The sequence below is a fragment of the Scyliorhinus canicula genome, chromosome 10 (genome assembly GCF_902713615.1).
Source record: "Scyliorhinus canicula chromosome 10, sScyCan1.1, whole genome shotgun sequence".
Taxonomy (NCBI): domain Eukaryota; kingdom Metazoa; phylum Chordata; class Chondrichthyes; order Carcharhiniformes; family Scyliorhinidae; genus Scyliorhinus; species Scyliorhinus canicula.
In genome coordinates this window covers 53,496,099-53,516,876 of record NC_052155.1, presented here as the reverse complement: position 1 = coordinate 53,516,876, position 20,778 = coordinate 53,496,099, and the positions used below count along the sequence as shown (strand labels likewise).

Below are 20,778 nucleotides of genomic sequence, written 5' to 3'. Positions count from 1 at the left end.
GATACAATAAAGTAACGCTCCTTTCATTTCCTCAAAGAGCGAGAAGGGAGTCGGGAGTTTACCCAGCTGACTGGGAGCAGAGTCAGAGGGCAGAATTCCAGTTGGTCCACAGGGCAGCTACATTCTGTAAGGTAAGAGGGGATGGAGGCAAGAGCAGTTGCATGCTTCTCCTGTAGGATGTGGGTGGTGAGGGATACCACCAGTGTCCCCGCTGACTACACCTGCGACAAGTGCACTCAACTCCACCTCCTCAGAGACCGTGTCAGGGAACTGGAGCAGGATGAACTTCAGATCATCCAGGAGGCAGAGGGGATAATAGAGAAAAGAGTTACAGGGAGGTAGCCACACCCAAGGTACAGGGTAGCTGGGTTACAGTCAGGGGAAGGTAAACGAACAGGCAGGCAGTGCAGGGATCCCTCGTGGCCGTTCCCCTTCAAAACAAGCATACTGTTCTGGATGTTGTTTTGGGGGAGTGCCCTACCGGGGCGAAGGCCCAAGCTGAGTCTGGCTCTGTGGCCGTTGGGGGGGGGGAGCAATGGTGAGAGGAGACGCAATGGTTAGGAGATTCTGTGGTCGTGATCGAGACTCCCGGAAGGTATGTTGCCTCCCGGGTGCCAGGGCCAGAGATGCCTCAGATCGAGTCCACATGATTCTTAAGGGCGAGGGTGAGCAACCAGAAGTCATGGTGCACATAGGCACCAACGACATAGCTAAGAAAAGGGATGAGGATCTTAAAAAGTGATTTTAGGGAGTTTGGTTGGAAGCTAAAGAGCAGGATAAGCAGAGAGTGATCTCAGGATTGCTACCGGTGCCACGTGCAAGTGAGGCAAGGAACAGAGAGCGAGTGCAGCTGAACACGTGGCTTGAGGGCTGGTGCAGGAGGGAAGGCTTCTGATATGTGGATCATTGGGGTATTTTCTGGGGAAGGTGGGACCTGCACATGAAGGACAGATTGCATCTAAACTGGAGGGGCACCAATATCCTGGGTGGGAGGTTTGCTACAGCTCTTCAGGAGAGTTTAAACTAGTTTGACAGGGGGATGGAAACCAGAGCTATGGATCAGAGGATAGGGTAGCTGTTGAACAGGCAGAAATAGTATGCAGCAAGTCTGTGAGGAAGGTTAGACAGTTGATAGGGCAAAGTTGCACTCAGTGGAATGGGTTAAAGTGTGTCTGTTTCAATGCAAGGAGTGTCAGGAGTTAAGCAGATGAACTTAGTTCCAAGTACTGATCCATGCTCTATGATGTTGTGGCCATTACGCAGACATGGATTTCACAGGGGCAGGAATGGTTGTTAGATGTTCCGGGGTTTAGATGTTTTCAGAAGAATAAGGTGGGTGGTAAAAGAGGAGGAGGAGTGGCACTGTTGATTAGGGAGTGCACCACAGCTGCAGAAAAGGAGGTAGTTGACGAGGGTTTGTCTACGGAGTTAGTTTGGGTGGAAGTCAGAAAGAAGAATGGAGCAGTCACTTTATTGAGAGTTTTCTATAGACCCCCCCCCAATAGCAGCAGAGATAAAGGAACAGATTGGGCGGCAGATCTTGGAGAAGTGCAGAAGTAACAGAGTTGTTGTCATGGGTGACTTCTACTTCCATAATATTGACTGGAACCTCCTTAGTGCAAATGGTTTGGATGGAGCAGATATTGTCAGGTGTGTACAGGAAGGATTCCTGACTCAATATGTAGATTGGCCGACTAGGGGGAGGCAATATTGGACTTGGTGCTTGGCAATGAACCAGGTCAGATGTCTGTGGGAGAGCATTTCGGTGATGGTGACCACAACTCCTTGACCTTTACCACAGTCATGGAGAGGGACAGGAACACACAGCATGGGAAAGTATTTAATTGGGGGAGGGGAAATGATACTGCTATTAGACGGGAGCTGAGGAGCATCAAGTGAGAACAATTGTTCTTGGGGAAATGCACAACAGTAATGTGGGGATTGTTTCAGGAGCACTTTCTGCAAGTGCTGAATAGTTTTGTCCCACTGAGACGAGGAAGAAATGGTAAGGTGAAGGAGCCTTGGATGACAAGAGAAGTGGAGCTTCTAGTCAAGAGGAAGAAGGAAGCTTACGCAAGGTTGAGGAAGCAAGGATCTGACTCGGCTCTAAAGGGTTACAAGGTAGCCAGGAAGGAACTCAAAAATGCACTGCGGAGAGCTAGAAGGGGCATGAAAAAGGGGTGGGAAAACTTTTCCGTGCAAGGGCCACATTCAGAAATTCACAATTTTAAAGGGCCGCATAGTATATTAAGTAAAATAATTAATATTTTAAATAGCCAAAACAAAAGGTCTTTAAAGAAAAAAAAGCACATTTATTTGAAAAACAAAGTAACTCAGTCAGTAACAGAACAATGTCAATGAGAATGATGCATCTGACTGCAGTCATTTACCAGTTTGTTGAAATCAGGTGTCAAGTTGCTTGTGCTGATCCTTTACACTGACAGAAGCACAGCCTAGCCGAGTCAACGATAAAAACGCGCGTAGTGGGGTGGATGAGTGGGGCTGCCTTATTGGTCGGTTTAGTTGGGTGTGCGACCAATAAGAGTCCAGGTTACAAACAATAATAAGGCTTATTGTTTGTAACCTGGACTCCTATTGGTCGCACACCCAACTAAACCGACCAATGAGACAGCCCCACTCATCCACCCCACTACGTGCGTTTTTATGCGGCCCGCCAATGAGGTGCCCGGAATCATAACCAGCATTTTTGAAAAGCCGCCGGGGAAAAGCCGCTGAAGTAAATGCGCTTATAAGCGCATTTACTTCAGCGGCTTTTCCCCGGCGGCTTTTCAAAAATGCCGGTTATGATTCCGGGCACCTCATTGGCGGGCCGCATAAAAACCTTTGTCGGGCCGTAGTTTGCCCACCCCTGCCCTAAATGAATACTTTGCTTCAGTATTCACTAGAGAGAGGGACCTTGTTGCCATGAGAAAAGTGTGAACCTGGTTAATAGACTCAAACAGGTTGATATTAAGGAGGATGTGCTGGAAATTTTGAAAAGCATCAGGGGAGATAAGTCCCCTGGGCCTGACAGAATATACCCAAGGTTACTACGGAAAGTGAGGAAGGAGATTGCTGCGCCGTTGGCGATCATCTTTGCGTCCTCACATTCCACTGGAGTACCACCGGATTATTGGAGGGAGACGAATATTATTTCCCTGTTCAAGAAAGGAATAGGGAAAATCCCCGGGAAATACAGACCCATCAGTCTTACGTCTGTGGTGAGCAAAATATTGGATTTATGATTATTTAATAAAACATAGTTTGCTTAAAGATAGTCAGCATGGCTTTGTGAGGGGCAGGTCATGCCTCACAAGACTCATTGAATTCTTTGAGGGTGTGACGAGACACATTGATGAAGGTCGGGCAGTGGATCTGGTGTGTATGGATTTCAGTAAGGCATTTGATAAGGTTCCACATGATAGGCTCATTCAGAAAGTTAGGGGGCATGGGATACAGGGAAATTTGGCTGTCTGGATACAGAATTGGCTGGCCGAAGACAGCGAGTGGACATGGATGGCAAGTATTCCGCCTGGAGGTCAGTGACCAGTGGTTTCCCGCAAGGGTTCTGGTACCTCTGCTCTATGTACTTTTTATAAATGACTTGGACGAGGAAGTGGAAGGGTGGGTTAGTACGTTTGCAGATGACACAAAGGTTGGTGGAGTTGCAGATAACATCAAGGGCTGTTTCAGGTAACAAGACATTGACAGGATGAGAAGTGGCAGAAGAATGGGTACAATGGGGGTACTTGATGACAGTTCTGGAGCATTTTGGAATTGGACCAAGATTTGTGAATTGGGTAACGCTACTATATAAGGAGCCGAGGGTGAGTGTCCGCACAAACAACATCAGCTCGAGATACTTTTCTCTCCACCGTGGGACTCGGCAGGGATGTCCGATGTCCCCCTGCTATTTGCACTCGCCGATGACTTGCTGTTATACGTGTCGGAACAGAGTGTGTCGATAGGGGGAATATTGGAGCTGCTTCGAGTGTTTGGGTCTTTCTTGGCATACAAATTAAATCTAGACAAGAGTGAGTATTTTGTGGTGTCTCAGCTGGACGTGGAGGGGCTGCCATTCCGTAGGGCAGGGACTCACTTTCAGTACCTGGGGGTGCAGGTTGCCCGGGAGTGGGGGGGGGGGGGGGGGGAGGCTCCGCAGGTACAACATTCCTAGTTTGGTGGGGAGAGTGAAAGCTGATCTGGTCTCCCTTTGTCACTGGCAGGTCGGGTACAGGCGGTTAAAATGAACATGTTGCCACGATTTCTGTTCATTTTTCAATGCCTGCCGAATTTCCTGCCAAAGGATTTTTTCAGAGAGATTGAGGGAAGGATTACTTTGTTCATATGGGGAGGGAAGGCAGCCAGAGTTAGAAAGGTGCTGCGACAGAGGGGAAGGCAGGTAGGGGGTTTGGGTCTCCCGAACTCATGTATTACTATTGGGCAGTGAATGTGGAGAAGGTACAGAGCTGGGTCAGAGGGGTTGATTCCCAGTGGGTCAGAATGGAGGAGAGTTTGTGCAGGGGGTCGGGATTGAAGGCTTCAGCAACAGCGCCAGTCCCAATGGCCCCGGGGAAATACACAGGGAGTCTGGTAATAATAGCTTCATTGAGAATTTGAAGGCAGTTTCGGCAACACTTAGGGTTGGGGACAGGGTCAAGGGAAATGCCGATTCGGGGAACCACAGATTTGAGCCAGGGAAGTGGGATGGAAATTTTCGGAAATGGGAGGAGAAGGGGATTAAGACACTAAAAGATTGGTTTCTTAGGGGTCAGTTTCCAGGATTGAAGGAGCTGGAAGCGAAGTATGGGCTGGAGCAGGGCGATATGTTCAGATACATGCAGGTTCGAGATTTTGCCAGAAAGGAGATACAGAGCTTCCCGGTGGAGCCGGCCTCCACATTGTTGGAGGAGGTGCTGACGACGGGGGACTGGAGAAGGGGGTAGTGTCAGTTGTTTCCAGAGCTATTTTGTAAGAGGAGAAGGCACCACTGGGGCTCAATGCAAAGTGGGAGGAAGAGTTGGGAGAGGATATAGAAGAGGGGTTCTGGTGCGAGGTGCTCCAGAGAGTGAATGCCTCCACCTCATGCGCAAGGTTGGGGCTGATACAACTGAAGGTGGTATACAGAGCACACCTCACGAGGGTGAGGTACTGGAAGGAGGTTTTTAGGGTAATTTCTAAAGTGGTGCACATGAAACTGGACCCAGGCCCCCGGGAGGCCATATTCAGGGTGTCGGACCAGCCACGGTTGGAAATGGGTGCGGAGGCAGATGTTGTAGCCTTCGCCTCGTTGATCGCCCGAAGGCGAATCCTGGTAAGTTGGAGAGCAACCTTTCCACCCTGTGCCCTGGCGTGGCAGGGGGAACCGGTTGGAATTCTTGACTCTTGAGAAGGTTAAGTTTCAACTGAGGGGAAGTATGGAGGGGTTCTACAATTCATGGGCATTATTCATTATGCACTTTCAAGAACTGGACAACATCAAACATTAGTTGGGGCGCGTTGGTGGGGGGGGGTTTGGGGGGAGGGGGGCTGTGTGTGTTAATGGCGACTATGGGTGATGCCCAATTCCTTTTTCTCATTTGTTTGTGTGAACATGCAGGCTAATGTTTGGGGCTTGATGGGAGAATGGGATCGTTGTTATGGACATGGGCATTGATATATTTGTTACTGATTATTGTTTATTGTTGGTGGGTGCAAATTTGGAAGAAAATGTCAAAAAGGAAGAGAATAAAAATATATATTTGTTTTAAATTAAGGGGGTAGATGGGGCCTCGGTTTAGCCTCTCAGACTTCACAGCATTCACTCAGGACTCAAGTGGAGTGCCATTCTACATTTGTGCATTGAAGTCTAGGATTGGCACTTCAACCCAGCCATAGCACACTGAAAGCAAGAAAATATGAGAGAGTTCAATAAATGGAAACAGTTAAACTGCATCTGCACACTCCAACGGTTTCCAATTGTTATTTTCCACACAAAATAGCCAGCCACGTGGTGTTCTGCCAATTATCAGGAACACAGGGGGGACAACGAGAGTTCTCACACTTAATCAGAGCAAAATAAAGACAATTAGAAATGCAAGACTTCCAACTTCGGGAAAAAAACACTACAAGCGGGTGGTAAAAAAAATGCCACCATTAATTTTTAATTAGACGCTCAAGAAGAAAAAGAAATGCTCAGCACATTTTTGGTAGCCATGATGTCTGAACGGAATAAATAGGTCATGAAGACTTGGTAGGATTCAAGCACTTTTTCACAATTCAAGCACTTTTTCACTCTGCAGGCACTGTCTGAAGACAAAAGGAAGCAAGCAAAATACATATTGCAATGTGGTAATAAAGGAGATGTACACTGAATTAAAACAAACAAGCATTACATTTCAGTGAGACATCAGGACTGTCAACTGTTCAGTATCACAATATGCAAGAAAATTCATGACACAGGGAGCACGTGCACACTTAATACATCAAATATCTTCAGGATACAAAATATGCATACCTGATGCCTTTTAACAATGTCTTTACATTTATTTGCCAGCTTTGGGTCAAGGTCAGACGGGAGGTAGATCATGGGTCTTGTTAAACAGTTGTTCTGTAAAAGAAACATGTTATACCAAAACAGTACAAGAAAACGGATGTATACAACATTTCTGTCGTCTCCAGTTTCCAAACACAATGTCAATATGAACATAATTATCTGAATTGCCACGAAATGAGAGGAAAATTTCAAGACTGAATACACTTATACATACAAATTCCCATATATACAGAACTCAAATGAGATACAGTTGAAGAGTGCCCATGACCTAAGGCTAGCAGTTCTCTTCATATTTTAGGTTCACCAGTGCGACCTTTCCCTCCACATTGTGAAGCGTAGTCTCTGAGCTGAGTATGTTATCTGGATCTTACTGACTACATGCTCTAAATTCATTGCAGTCCTTCTTCCCCTTTCCAAAATGCAATGAAGGACTAAGTTTCAGTTCAAATGTCAACTGGCAGACTGTTGGCACTAAGCTCATGTGAAACAATATGCAGTTGTTTAACAGAAAAGTCTTATATTTTTTACAATATATTGGACTGTGCCCGTCCATTGGAAGAAGGGAATAAGATCTAGTTATTGCTTTCCAGTAAACTACACATGTATACAAGTGAATGTCAAGTGACAGCTGAAGTAGCCGGAGAAATTATGCCCCTGAGTGTTCAACATTCAAGGATAATTATTTTTAAATTTAGAGTCCCAATTCTTTTTTTTTCCCAAGTGGAAGGGTCAATTTAGCATGGCCAATCCACCTGTCCTGCACATCTTTGGGTTGTGAACCAGGGGAAAGCAGCCAAAGCATGCGAGGGAGAGGTAGACCAGCACCAGACCCATTCAAGGATTGCCCTCCAGAATTGTCTCTCCAGCACCCAAATGCATATCTGCATTTCCCCCCACTTATGTGTGTAAATAATTTTGCCAACTGTACAGAGTTGCTGCGGCTGGGCGGGTGCATTGTACCCTACCTGTGACATTATTTGATTTAGTACTTCTCTCGTGTTTTTACTGGGTTTTTTAATTTTCTCCTCTCCCTTTGTGACTTGTGTGTGTGTGCCCTTACCTTCTATATAGATATATATATCATATACTGTGTACATAACGGCAAATATAATTTGTTCAAAAACCCAATAAAAAACATTTATTTAAAAAAAAATCTTTGGGTTGTGGGGGTGAGACCCACGTAGACATGGGGAAAATGTGCAAACTCCACACAGACAGTGACCTGGGGTCAGGGTCAAACCCGGCCCTCAGCACCCTGAGGCATCAGTGCTAACCACTACACCCCCATCAAGGATAATACATGATTTGTTTTTCTTTTCAGTAATTTCCTGGGAACGACCACGACAAGAGGAATAATACCAGCAGGAAATCAGCAGGAACAAAAAAGGGAGAAAAGAAACCTGGAGGGAAAAACAAAGAAAAAATGCAGTTGAAGCCGCTCAGTGCAGTCAACAAATATAAAGCAAAGCAGGACCATTGATGGAGTTATATCAATATCTTTAAAAATTGCTCCAGTTATTTACATCTCTATGCTCCAAATGAACTGCATTGAACACCCAAGACAGCTAAAATGACAAAATTGCTGCTCAAGTATTGATTGTTTGAAGTAGGGCGTGTCAAATAAGGCTGCAGGAGTACTCCCTTCGCATAAGAACTTAAGTCCTGGACAGAAAAGCACAGGCATTGTGCTCATGTTTAACATTACAGTTGTAAGATAACAGCTCTGACAAAGCAGCATCCCTTGGTATTGCAGTAGCACCTATATTTTGTGCTCCAGTCAGGATGCAAAATTTCTGATCAGACAATGACATCCTACCAAAGCTATCTTCCAAATCAGGGGGTAGAATTTAAAGGTTGAACACCAATTATACCAGAATATCAGGCAACACAGCCGGCGTGGGTGTGCATGGAGGCAGCTTCTTTTAAGGGCACAAATCTGGGAGCATTGGTAACAGCGCCTCTGTCGTTCCCACCGGTGCAGTACTCCACCAGTCCAATGGTGGTGGCGGCCCTGAGAGTCTGGGGGCAGTGGAGGAGACATGTGGGAGCAGAGGGGGCATCGGTATGGTCCCCAATCTGTGATAATCACCAGTTTGCCCCGGGGGGTTCCAAATTTGGCGGACAGCGGGGATTGAGAGGATGGGGCACTTATTTATAGAAGGAAGCTTCCAGAGGAGGAGGGCACTGGAGGAGAAGTTTGCATTGGCGGGGGAAATGCATTTCAATATTTACAGGTGCGGGACTTTCTGCGGAGGAAGGTGCCAACCTTCCCACAACTGCCGCTAAGGGGGATTCAGGATAGGATGGTTTCTAGAGGACAGATAGGAGAAGGGAGCGTCGCGGACATATACAAAGAGCTTAGGAATCCGAAGGAGACGGAGACCGAAGAGCTGAAGGAAAAGTGGGAGGAGGAGCTGGGGGGAGTGATAGAGGGCCTCTAAGCAGACGCGTTGGGTAGAGTAAACGCAACCGCAACATGTGCCAGGCTCAGCCTGATTCAATTTAAGGTCATTCACCGGGCTCATATGACAGTGGCCCGGATGAGCAGATTCTTTGGGGTGGAGGACAGGTGTGCGAAGTGTGCAGGGGGGGGGCCAGCGAACCATGTCCATATGTTCTGGGCATATCCAAAATGGAGGGGATTTTGGCAGGGTTGCCGACGCCATGTCCACGGTATTAAATACGAGGGTGGCAATGAGTCCAGTGGCGATTATTGGGGTGTCGCAGGATCCGGGAATCCAGGAAGAAAAAGAGGCAGATGTTCTGGCCTTTGCTTCCCTGGTAGCCGGGAGGCGCATATTACCAGCATGGAGGGACTCAAAGCCCCTGAAATCGGAGACCTGGCTTTCAGACATGGCTGGCTTCCTCTGCCTGAAGAAAATTAAGTTCGCCAGGAGAGGATCTTTGTTAGGGGGGTGGGGGGTTATGTTAGCAAAGATGAGAGGAGGTAAACAATGGTAGGACCTGAGGGAGTGGGAGGCGGTATTTGCACTATGTTAATATTTTCCTTGTTGTGTACATTGTTGATTTTTTTGTTGTTACAATGCCAAAGAAATACCTCAATAAAATGTTTATTTAAAAAAAGAATATCGGACTTCCGGTGGCGGCAAGGCGGAGCTAAGCCGCACATTCGGCAGGTCCCGCTGAAAACGGACTTTGGGGCTCTTTTCAGGGTCCCCAACAGAGCTGTGTCGGCAAATCCCGACGTGGGAAGAGGACAGGAGTCGACCCCTACGGTCCTATGGTCCGGACCAGGAATGGGAGTAAGGAGAAAAACGGAGAAAGCACCCCTGAAAAAGCAGGGGAAGGAAGACAAAATGGCGACCGGCGGAGGCCTTGAGGAGCTGAGGCAGTGGGCTCAGGAGCAGCAGGCGACTCTGCTGCGCTGCTTCCAGGAGCTTAAGTTGGAGCTGCTGAAGTCGCTGAAGGTAACCAACAGGGAGCTGATGGAGACCCAGACAGCCCAGGGGGCTGCGATCCGGGAGCTGCAACAGCAGGCCTCTGAAAGGGAGGATGAGGCCGTGGCCATGGTGGGGAAGGTGAAGATGCACGAGGCGCTCCATAAAAGATGGCAGGAGCGGTTCGAGGAGCTGGACAACCGGTCGAGGAGGTAGAATTCACGGATCCTGGGCCTCACGGAGGGGCTGGAGGGGTCGGACCTGGCGGCCTATGTGGCGGTTATGTTAAACTCACTGATGGGGGCTGGGTCCTTCCAGGGGCCACTGGAGTTAGAGGGGGCCCACAGGATTCTGGCTAGGAGGCCCAAGCCGAACGAGCCGCCGCGGGCGGTGTTGGTGCGGTTTCATCGGTTCGTGGATCGTGAGTGTGTGCTCCAGTGGGCCAAGAAGGAGCGGAGCAGCAAGTGGGAGAACACGGAGGTGCGGGCCTTCCAGGACTGGAGTGCAGAGGTGGCGAGGCGGAGGACCGGGTTTAACCAGACGAAGGCAGTGCTCCATAGACGGAGTGTGAAGTTCGGCATGTTGCAGCCGGCGCGTCTGTGGGTCACCTATAAGGATCGGCACCATTGTTTTGAGTCCCCGGAGGAGGCGTGGGCCTTTGTGCAGGCCGAGATATTGGACTCAAACTGAGGGTCTAAGATGGGGGATGCTGTATAATACTGTATTTGTATTTGCCTGGTTTAATGTAAGATGTGGGTTGGCCTTAGGGTGGGTGGGGTGATGTCGATTTTTCTTTTCTATATGGGTTTTTCAGTAGGGGTCTGGTGGACGGGTTCGGGCAGGGGGGTAAACGGGGAGTTCGGGGAGCTGGTGGGGGGGACTGACAATGGGAGTAGCCCTGGAGGAGGCGGGGCCAGGCAGGGCGAAAGCTCGGGCTTTCTGCGGGTTTCCCGTGCTGGGAGATGGTGGGGGCAGGGTCGGGGCTGAGAAGCGCGGGTCGTTGCTGGCTGTTTTCTTTTCCCGCGCAAGAGCAAGGGGGGGGGGGGGGGGGGGAGACCCATTGACGGGCACGATGGAGGAGGGGTAGTCCCACGTGAGGAGGAGTCGGAGGTAGGGCGGGAGTCGCCGGGGTCAGCAGAAGTTAGCTGGCTCACGGGAGTGCTATGGAGGGAGGGGCGCGGCTCCTAGCCTGGGGGGGGGGGGGGGGGGGGGGGGGGTGTTACCGGGTTGCTGCTGAAACGGTCAGGAAGGAGCTGGAGGACGCAGGGGGTGCTGGAGGGGAGGAGTTGCCGCTGTGGGAAACTGGCAGAGCGGGGGACGCTGGCCGGGGGTGGGCAAGGGATGGGGTATGGCTAATCGGCAGGGGAGGGGGGGCAGGGAGCCCTCTGATCCGGCTGATAACCTGGAATGTGAGGGGGCTGAATGGGCCGGTCAAACGGGCCCGGGTATTTGCGCACCTGAAGGGGCTGAAGGAGGATGTGGCCATGCTCCAGGAGACACACCTGAGAGTGGCGGACCAGGTTCGGCTGAGGAAGGGATGGGTGGGCCAAGTATTTCACTCAGGGCTGGATGAGAAGAGTAGGGGGGTGGCGATCCTGGTGGGGAAGAAGGTGTCGTTTGAGGCGTTAAATGTGGTGGCTGACAGTGGCAGGAGATATGTGATGGTGAGTGGTAAGCTGCAGGGGGAGCGGGTGGTGTTGGTGAATGTTTACGCCCCAAATTGGGACGATGCGGGGTTTATGCGGCGTATGTTGGGCCGCATTCCGGACCTGGAGGTGGGGGGCCTGATCATGGGGGGGGACTTCAACACGGTACTGGATCCCCCATTGGATTGATACAAGTCCCGGATGGGTAGGAGGCCGGCGGCAGCTAAGGTGTTATGGGGATTTATGGACCAGATTGGGGGGGGGGGGGGGTGGATCCCTGGAGGTTTGCGAGGCCAAGGGCCAGGGAGTACTCGTTTTTCTCCCACTTACATAAGGCCTACTCAAGGATTGATTTTTTTTGTCCTGAGCAGGGGGTTGGTTTCGAGGGTGGAGGATGTGGAATACTCCGCCATTGCCATTTCAGATCATGCCCCGCACTGGGTGGACCTAGGGCTGGGGGAAGAGAGGGACCAACGTCCGCTCTGGCGCTTGGAGGTGGGGCTGCTGGCAAATGAGGAGGTGGCCGAGAGGGTTCGGGGGTGTATCGAGAGGTACCTTGAGGCCAATGACAACGGGGAGGTCCGAGTGGGGACGGTCTGGGAGGCATTGAAGGCGGTGATGAGGGGGGAATTGATCTCCATCCGGACCCATAGGGAGAGGGGGAGCAGAGGGAGAGGGAGAGACTAATAGGGGAGATGGTGCGGGTGGATAGGAGATATGCAGAGGCTCCAGAGGAGGGATTGCTGGGGGAGAGGCGTAGCCTTCTGGCCAGATTCGACCTATTGACTACCAGAAAGGCAGAAGCTCAGTGGAGGAAAGCACAGGGGGCGGTGTATGAGTATGGGGAGAAGGCGAGCAGGATGCTGGCACACCAGCTCCGAAAGCGGGACGCGGCCAGGGAGATTGGGGGAGTGACGGATAAGGCTGGGAAGGTGGTGCGGAGGGGAGTAGATGTTAATGGGGTCTTCAGAGACTTCTATGGGGAACTGTACCGGTCGGAACCCCCGGTGGAGGGGGGTGGAATGGGGCGCTTCTTGGACAAGCTGCGATTCCCGAGGGTGGAGGAGGAGCAGGTGGAGGGACTGGGGGTGCCGATCGAACTGGAGGAGGTGGTCAAAGGGATAGGGAGCATGCAGTCGGGGAAGGCGCCGGGGCCGGACGGGTTTCCGGCGGAATTTTATAAAAGGTATTTGGACCTGTTTGGCCCCCTGCTGGTCCGGACCTTTAACGAGGCAAGGGAGGTGGGGGGCTTTGCCCCCAACTATGTCACGGGCGCTGATTTCCTTGATCCTGAAGCGGGACAAGGACCCTCTGCAGTGCGGGTCATATAGGCCGATTTCGCTGCTAAACGCCGACGCTAAGCTGCTGGTATAGATGCGGAGAAGGCCTTTGATAGGGTTGAGTGGGAGTATTTGTGGGAGGTGCTGGAGAGGTTTGGGTTTGGGGAGGGGTTTATCCGGTGGGTGAGGCTGCTCTACGAGGCCCCGATGGCGAGTGTAGCCACAAATAGGAGGAGGTCGGAGTACTTTCGGCTGTACCGGGGGACGAGACAGGGGTGCCCCCTGTCCCCCTTGCTCTTCGCGTTGGCGATTGAGCCCCTGGCCATGGCATTGAGGGAGTCAGGGAACTGGTGGGGCCTGGTCCGGGGTGGGGAGGAGCATCGAGTGTCGCTGTATGCGGACGACCTGTTGCTGTATGTGGCGGACCCGGTGGGGGGGATGCCGGAGGTGATGAGGATTCTTAGTGAATTCGGGGGTTTCTCTGGGTATAAGTTGAACCTGGGCAAGAGTGAGTTGTTTGTGGTGCATCCGGGGGATCAAGAGGAGGGGATTGGTAGGCACCCACTGAAGCAGGCAGGGAAGAGCTTCAGGTACCTAGGGTCCAGGTGGCTGGGAGTTGGGGGGCCCTGCACAAGCTCAACCTCACAAGGTTGGTGGAGCAGATGGAGGAGGAGTTTAAGAGGTGGGATATGTTACCGCTGTCACTGGCGGGGAGAGTGCAGTCTGTTAAGATGACTGTGCTCCCGAGGTTTTTGTTCCTGTTCCAGTGCCTCCCAATCCTTATCCCGAAGGCCCTTTTTAGGAGGGTCAACAGGAGTATTACGGGATTTGTGAGGGCGCATGGGACTACGAGGGTGAGAAGGGTGTTCCTGGAACGGGGCAGGGATAGGGAGGGGGCTGGCGTTGCCCAACCTCTGTGGGTACTATTGGGCTGCCAACGCAGCGATGGTGCATAAGTGGGTAATGGACGGGGAAGGGGCAGCATGGAAGAGGATGGAGGTGGCGTCCTCTGTGGGCACGAGCCTGGAGGCGCTGGTAACGGCGCCGCTGCCGCTCCCTCCAGCGAGGTATGCCACGAGCCCGGTGGTGGCGGCTATACTCAAAATTTGGGGGCAATGGAGACGGGGGAACCATCGGTTTGTCCCACGGAGCATTGATGGCGGATTTCTGGGCTGACACAGGGCAGGGGTTAGGAGGTTGAGGGACCTGTTTGTGGAGGGGAGGTTCGCGAGCTTGGGGGAGTTAGAGGGGAAGTTTGGGCTCCCCCCAGGGAACATGTTCAGGTACATGCAGGTGAGGGCATTGGTCAGGCAGCAGGTGGAGGGGTTCCCCTTGCTGCCCCCACAAGGGGTGCGGGATCGGTTGCTCTCAGGGGTGTGGGTTGGAGGAGGGAGGATTTCGGACATATACCAGGTAATGCAGGAGGTTGACGAGGCCTCGGTGGAGGAACTGAAGGGTAAATGGGAAGAGGAGCTGGGTGAGGAGATTGAGGAGGGGGCGTGGGCGGATGCCCTGGAGAGAGTGAATTCCTCCTCTTCCTGTGCGAGGCTTAGCCTCATACAGTTCAAGGTGCTGCATAGGGCCCACATGACTGGGACGAGGATGAGTAGGTTTTTCGGGGCCGAGGACAGGTGTGCTAGATGCTCGGGGAGCCCAGCGAACCACGCCCATATGTTTTGGGCGTGCCCAGCGCTGGGGGAGTTTTGGAAGGGGGTAGCGAGGACGGTTTCGAGGGTGGTGGGATCCAGGGTCAAGCCAGGCTGGGGACTCGCAATTTTTGGGGTTGCAGTGGATCCGGGAGTGCAGGAGGCGAAAGAGGCCGGTGTTCTGGCCTTTGCGTCCCTAGTAGCCCGGCGGAGGATCTTGCTCCAATGGAAGGATGCGAGGCCCCCAAGCGTGGAGGCCTGGATCAATGATATGGCGGGGTTCATTAAATTGGAGAAGGTGAAATTTGCCCTGATGGGATCAGTACAAGGGTTCTTTAGGTGGTGGCAGCCTTTCCTGGACTTCCTGACGGAACGGTAGGGAAATAGGCCGGCAGCAAGGGGGGGGGGGGGGTTGGATCGGTGGGAGGGAGAACTGTGTACATGGGTTTGTGGGTTGTGGCGGGTGTTATCTCTTTCCCTTTTGTTGTTTGGGTGTTCTTTTGGTTTTTTTTTTGTTTGCAGTTGCTTTTGAAGTTGGGTGGGATGTTTATATTTTGTAAAAATTTCAATAAAAAAATTTTTTTTTTCTTTTTTTTTTAAAAAGAATATCAGGCAACATACATACCTGCACCAGTGTTTTTTCTATAGTCATAAACATTTCTACATTACGGTCCATTCTGGATGGATTTTGCAAGTCGAATCTTCTCCTAGAAAATGGAGCAATGTCATAGAATACTCATTAGAGTAGAATTAAAAAGTGTAATTCTATCCTTTATGCTCTTCAGTCAGATCCAACTCCTGATTTTTTTTTTTTAAACCTCAAATGAAAAAAATTAGTTAATATTAATTAACTAGATAAACCACACTCAATCACAGAACATAGAACATGCCATGCAGAAGGAGGCCATTCGGCACATCGAGTTTGCACCGCACTTCCACCCTATCCCCGTAACCCAATAACCCCTCCTAACCTTTTTTGGTCACCAAGGGCAATTTATCATGGCCAATGCACCTAACCTGCATGTCTTTGGACTGTGGGAGGAAACCGGAGCACCTGGAGGAAACCCACGCAGACGCGGGGAGAATGTGCAGACTCCGCACAGACAGTAACCCAACGGGGAATCAAACCTGGGACCCTGGTGCTGTGAAGCCACAGTGCTATTGCCTTGGGCTACCATGCTGCCCAGAAAAAATATATAGCCAGCTTGGCACCTTGGCAGTACCAACCTGGCAGCACCCCTGATCCTCATCACAAAGGATAAAACCAAAAAAAAAATTATCCATGATTAAGTCTCCTGATTACCACACCACTCCCCCTCTTGAAAATGGAAATCTGCCAACTGCCAACACCAACTGAAGATGCAATGGTAAACGCTTGTGAAACTTCACCAACCTCACCATCTCATAGCCTCCCATGACCTGATCAAAGGAGATCATTAACTGTAATGTAGTGTTTCTTTTATTTTCATCATCGTTTCGGCATTAAAATCTATTGTAGATAGATGCTGCAGGTGGAATGGATTTGTTGACTATGGAGGGAGTGCAGCATAGGTAGAGTAGAATTATAAAGCTGGGCTTTTATTCACATGAATTCAGTAAGTTTAAGATGTTAAGAGGAACACAGTCGATTGAGAAAAATTATCTGTTTTAGTTGGGGACTCGAGGACTGGGGTCATTTTCTGCCGTCAGAGCCAAACTTTTCTGTACTGAAATTAGCAAACTCTCCTTCATGCAAAGAGTGATAAAGTGTAGAACTCTCTGACATACATGGTAATTAATTTCAAACCAAGATCAATAGATTATTTTGTTAACCAAAAGGTATTAAGGAATACGAAGCAAAGACCCCAAATTAGACATGATCTCAATAAATGGCAGAACAAGCTGAAGAAGCTAAATTGCCTAACCCGCTGTTCCTCTTTTGGGTCATCGACAGAGAATTTCCCTCATATACTGAAAACTACCACCATCATCCTGAACCTTCTAAATTCCAAGGAATACAATGCACTTGGTCAAATCACTTCTTGTAGTTTGCACTTGAACTCCCAGAGTTAAATTTCAATAGAACTATAGCGCATAGCCTTCCAAGACCAATACATCGTTCCTAGTGCGTGGACCCCAGAACCTACCACACAGTGTGGTTTAACCAAGGGCGGCACAGTGGTTAGCACTACCGCCTCACGGCGCTGAGGACCCAGGTGTGTTACTGGCCCTGGGTCACTGTCCGTGTGAAGTCTGCACATTCTCCCCGTGTCTGCATGGGTCTCACCCCCACAAGCCAAAATGATGTGCAGGATGGGTGGATTGGCCAAGCTAAATTGCCCCTTAATTGGAACAAAAATAATTGGGTACTCGTAAAAAAAATTGTAAGAGGTGTGGTTTAACTAGACCTTGTGTAGTTGAAACATGACTGATTCCCTTGCATTCTAATCCTGTAGATAAATGTCAGTATTCTTTTAGCTTTGTTCATTCTTTCATCTGTATATTCCCACAATATTTCAATTATCAATGTACCTGGACCCACAAGTCTCAGCGGACCCTCACAGGTTTGAGTTTTTCTACATTTAAAAAGCACCCTGTTCAGCTCCAGCTCCAAAGTGGATGGCCTCACAATTACTACACTGAAATAAATTTGCCACAATTTTGCCTCATCACAATATCAACATCTCAATGCAGTGTTATGCTTCCATCCAGGAAGGCGAGCGGAGCAGCCGCATGAAGAAGAGGCTGGTCCGCGATATCCCGGTCTTTCCCCTTTGTTTTTTTTTTATAATTTTTATTGAGATTTTTGAAAAATGTGTAACAGAACAATAATAATAATAATAACAATAATAAACACCCCCCCCCCCCAGCCCCCATAACAACGCATATAACGAACCCACCCCAAACCCAAAATAAATTAACAATAAATTAAATTAACATAAACAATGCCCCCCTGAAACCGCCCCCCCCCCCTTTTCCCCCCCGGGTTGCTGCTGCTGTTGACCCAGTCTTTGAGCCAGAAAGTCGAGGAAAGGCTGCCACCGCCTAAAGAACCCTTGTACCGACCCCCTCAGGGCGAATTTGACCGTCTCCAGCTTAATGAATCCCGCCATGTCATTGATCCAGGTCTCCACGCTTGGGGGTCTCGCATCTTTCCATTGCAACAAGATCCTCCACCGGGCTACTAGGGACGCAAAGGCCACAACACCGGCCTCTTTCGCCTCCTGCACCCCCGGCTCCACCCCAACCTCAAATATCACGAGTTCCCAGCCTGGCTGGACCCTGGACCCTACCACCCTCGACACCGTCCTCGCCACCCCCTGCCAGAATTCCCCCAGTACCGGGCATGCCCAAAACATATGGGCATGGTTCGCTGGGCTCCCCGAACACCTAATGCACCTGTCCTCACCCCCAAAAAACCTGCTCATCCTCGTCCCGGACATATGAGCCCTGTGCAGTACCTTGAACTGGATGAGGCTAAGCCTCGCACATGAAGAGGAGGAGTTCACCCTCTCCAGGGCATCCGCCCATGTCCCCTCCTCAATCTGCTCCCCCAGCCCGACTTCGCCTTCAGCTCCTCTACCGACGCCTCCTCCACCTCCTGCATCACCTGGTAGATTTCAGACACCTTCCCATCCCCGACACACACCCCCGAAAGCACCCTGTCCCTTACCCCCAGCTGGAGCAGCGAAGGGAACCCCTCCACCTGCCGCCTAGCAAACGCCCTGACCTGAAGGTCCCTGAACATATTCCCCGGGGGGAGCTTAAACTTCTCCTCCAGCTCACCCAGGCTCGCAAACCTCCCATCAATGAATAGGTCTCCCAACTTCCTTATGCCCGCCCTGTGCCACCCCAGGAACCCGCCATCAATGTTCCCTGGGACAAACCGGTGGTTCCCCCGCAGCGGGGCCTCCACCGAGCCCCCCACTTTCCCCCTGTGTCGCCTCCACTGCCCCCAAATCTTGAGGGTAGCCGCCACCACCGGGCTCGTAGTGTACCTCGTTGGAGGGAGCGGCAATGGCGCCGTTACCAGTGCCTTCAGGCTCGTGCCTCCACAGGACGCCATCTCCATCCGTTTCCATGGTGCCCCCTCACCCCATTGTTTTTTTAAAACCAAATTTCTTTAGTCTTTGGGACCCGAAGGACAGGTGCTGGGTTGGGCCGGTTTGGAGCCGGTGAGGAGCCCCGCAGGGGTTTCTGGTGGCCGGAACGGGGAGCATCAAGCCCGAAGTGAGAGGCGGGAGCAGAGCCTGACACGAGGCAAGGCCCGAATCCAGGACACGATGCAATGGGGGATCAGAGCATATCGGGTGGCTCCCGCTGAAAGTGGATCGTTGAGAAGTTCGAAGACCAGTCCCTGATTTTTGGATTTATACATTTTTTGGGGGTGTATTTTTTTTAAAAAAATATTTATTTATTTTAGGATTGAAAAAATAATAAGTCGTTAAAGGAATCCAGAAACAGCTGTGAAGGGAGGAAACACGGGTTCACCGCCGAATGAGAGGACTAGCAAAAGCTTTGACAAGTTGGCGGGTGTCAGACCGCGTGATGGGGCCATACTACTTATGGTGGAAAAGGTGACCGAGGTGATGGCTGTGGAGCTGGAGAAGCAGTTTGCGAAGCACATGAAGGCGTTGAGGAAGGAGATGGCGGTCGCACTGAAATCATTGATGGAGGAGGCAACCGCCCCGGTGAGTAGCTGCGGCAAAGACACCAGGCGAGGTGAGAGAACAAGGTGAAAAAATAAAGTGGAGGAGGCTGTGTCGCAGCACAGCAACCAGCTAACCTCGATGGGGGACGAGCTGCAGAGGGTGGTGGAGGTCAACAGAGGACACCGAGTAAAGACCGAGGACTTCAAGAACCACTCAAGGCAGCACAATCTGGGGAGTGTGGGCTTGCCCGAAGGGGCAGAGGGCTCGAAGCCAATAGAGTATTTCACTAAGCTGCTGGCAGAGTTGATGGGGGAGGGTGAAACGCACTCCCAGTATGAACTGGACCAAGCTCATCGGTCGTTAAGGCCAAAACCCGAAGTAAATGTACTGCCAAGAGCAGTAATAATCTGATTCCATAAATACCATGCAAAGGAGAAGGTGTTAAACTGGGCGCAGCAGTAGTGGGAGGAACAGTGGGCTGGTGCTAGAATTCGGATTTACCAGGACTTGACAGTGGAGCTGGTGAAGAGACGAGTTTGGCCGAGTGAAGGCGGCACTGTACAACAAGGGGGTGCGATTTGGTATGGTATACCCGGAAAAGGTGAGGGCGAGTACAACACCAAAGATTTTCATTTTGAAACGGTGGAGGCAGCTGAGGTGTTCGTGAAGGCAGAAGGCTTGGGACAGAAGTGAGGAGTGGAGCTGGAAGAGAGATCGTGGACTGTGATTGGGGAGCTGGAAAATGGATAAATGTTCTAACTTTCTTTTCATTGACCTGTATTGTAACTTACTTGACTTCACATTGTTATAGAGTTTAAGTTTTTTTTGGTTTGATTGGCATTTTTGTTCCTTTTTTTTGTTGCACCGGTTATATGTTATTTTCTTGAATTGTATGGGTTAGACTGTTTTTCTGTTTCTTCTGTGACTGGGTGGGAGGAGATGGCATGCCTTGGGGGAGGGCACCCGCACAAGCTAACTAAAGTTGGCTCGTGAACGGAGGCGAGATGAGAGGAGGGCTATGGACATTGGAGCCTGGTTAGCAGGTTTTGATGGGCCTTCGAGGCGAGCAAGGGGGGTGGAGGGTTGAAGGGATCATTACCTCGTTCATATGGAGAGGGAAGAGGAAGGTTGAAGGGATGATTACCTCGTTTATATGGGGAGGGAAGGTGGCCAGAATTAGAAAGGTGCTGCTAGAGAGGAAGGCAGGCAGGGAGTTTGGGTCTTCTGAACCTGATGTATTATTACTGGGCAGCAAATGTGGAGACGGTGCGGAGCTGGGTCAGAAGTGTTGCCTCCCAGTGGGTCAGAATGGAGGAGAGTTTGTTTTAGGGGTCGGGATTGAAGGCATCAGCAACAGCGCCAGTCCCGACAACCTCGGGGAAATACTCAGGGAGTCCAGTAGTAATAGCTTTGTTGAGAATTTGGAGGCAGTTTCACCAGCACTTGGGTTGGGGACAGGGTCACGGGAAATGCCGATTCGGGGGAACCATAGATTTGAGCCAAGGCAGTGGGATGGAAAGTTTTGGAGATGGGAGGGGAAAGAAATTAGGACACTAAAAGATTTGTTTGTTGAGGGTCGGTTTGCAGGATTGAAGGAGTTGGGAGCGAAGTACGGGCTGGAGCAGGGGAAAATTTAAATGTA

The 20,778-nt window shown here is 50.7% G+C and overlaps 1 protein-coding gene across 4 annotated transcripts in view; it reads right to left on the bottom strand.

Moving 5' to 3' along the window:
• Positions 1 to 20,778, bottom strand: part of smarcc1a (SWI/SNF related, matrix associated, actin dependent regulator of chromatin, subfamily c, member 1a) — a 260,613-nt gene that overhangs the window by 220,781 nt on the left and 19,054 nt on the right. For all 4 annotated transcript variants that reach the window (XM_038808949.1, XM_038808946.1, XM_038808948.1 and 1 more), the window contains exons 4-5: positions 15,131 to 15,212; positions 6,497 to 6,589 (exon numbers count right to left, since the gene is read on the bottom strand). In XM_038808949.1, the coding sequence (XP_038664877.1) occupies positions 6,497 to 6,589; positions 15,131 to 15,212 (175 nt within the window). The remainder of the gene's footprint in view (positions 1 to 6,496; positions 6,590 to 15,130; positions 15,213 to 20,778) is intronic.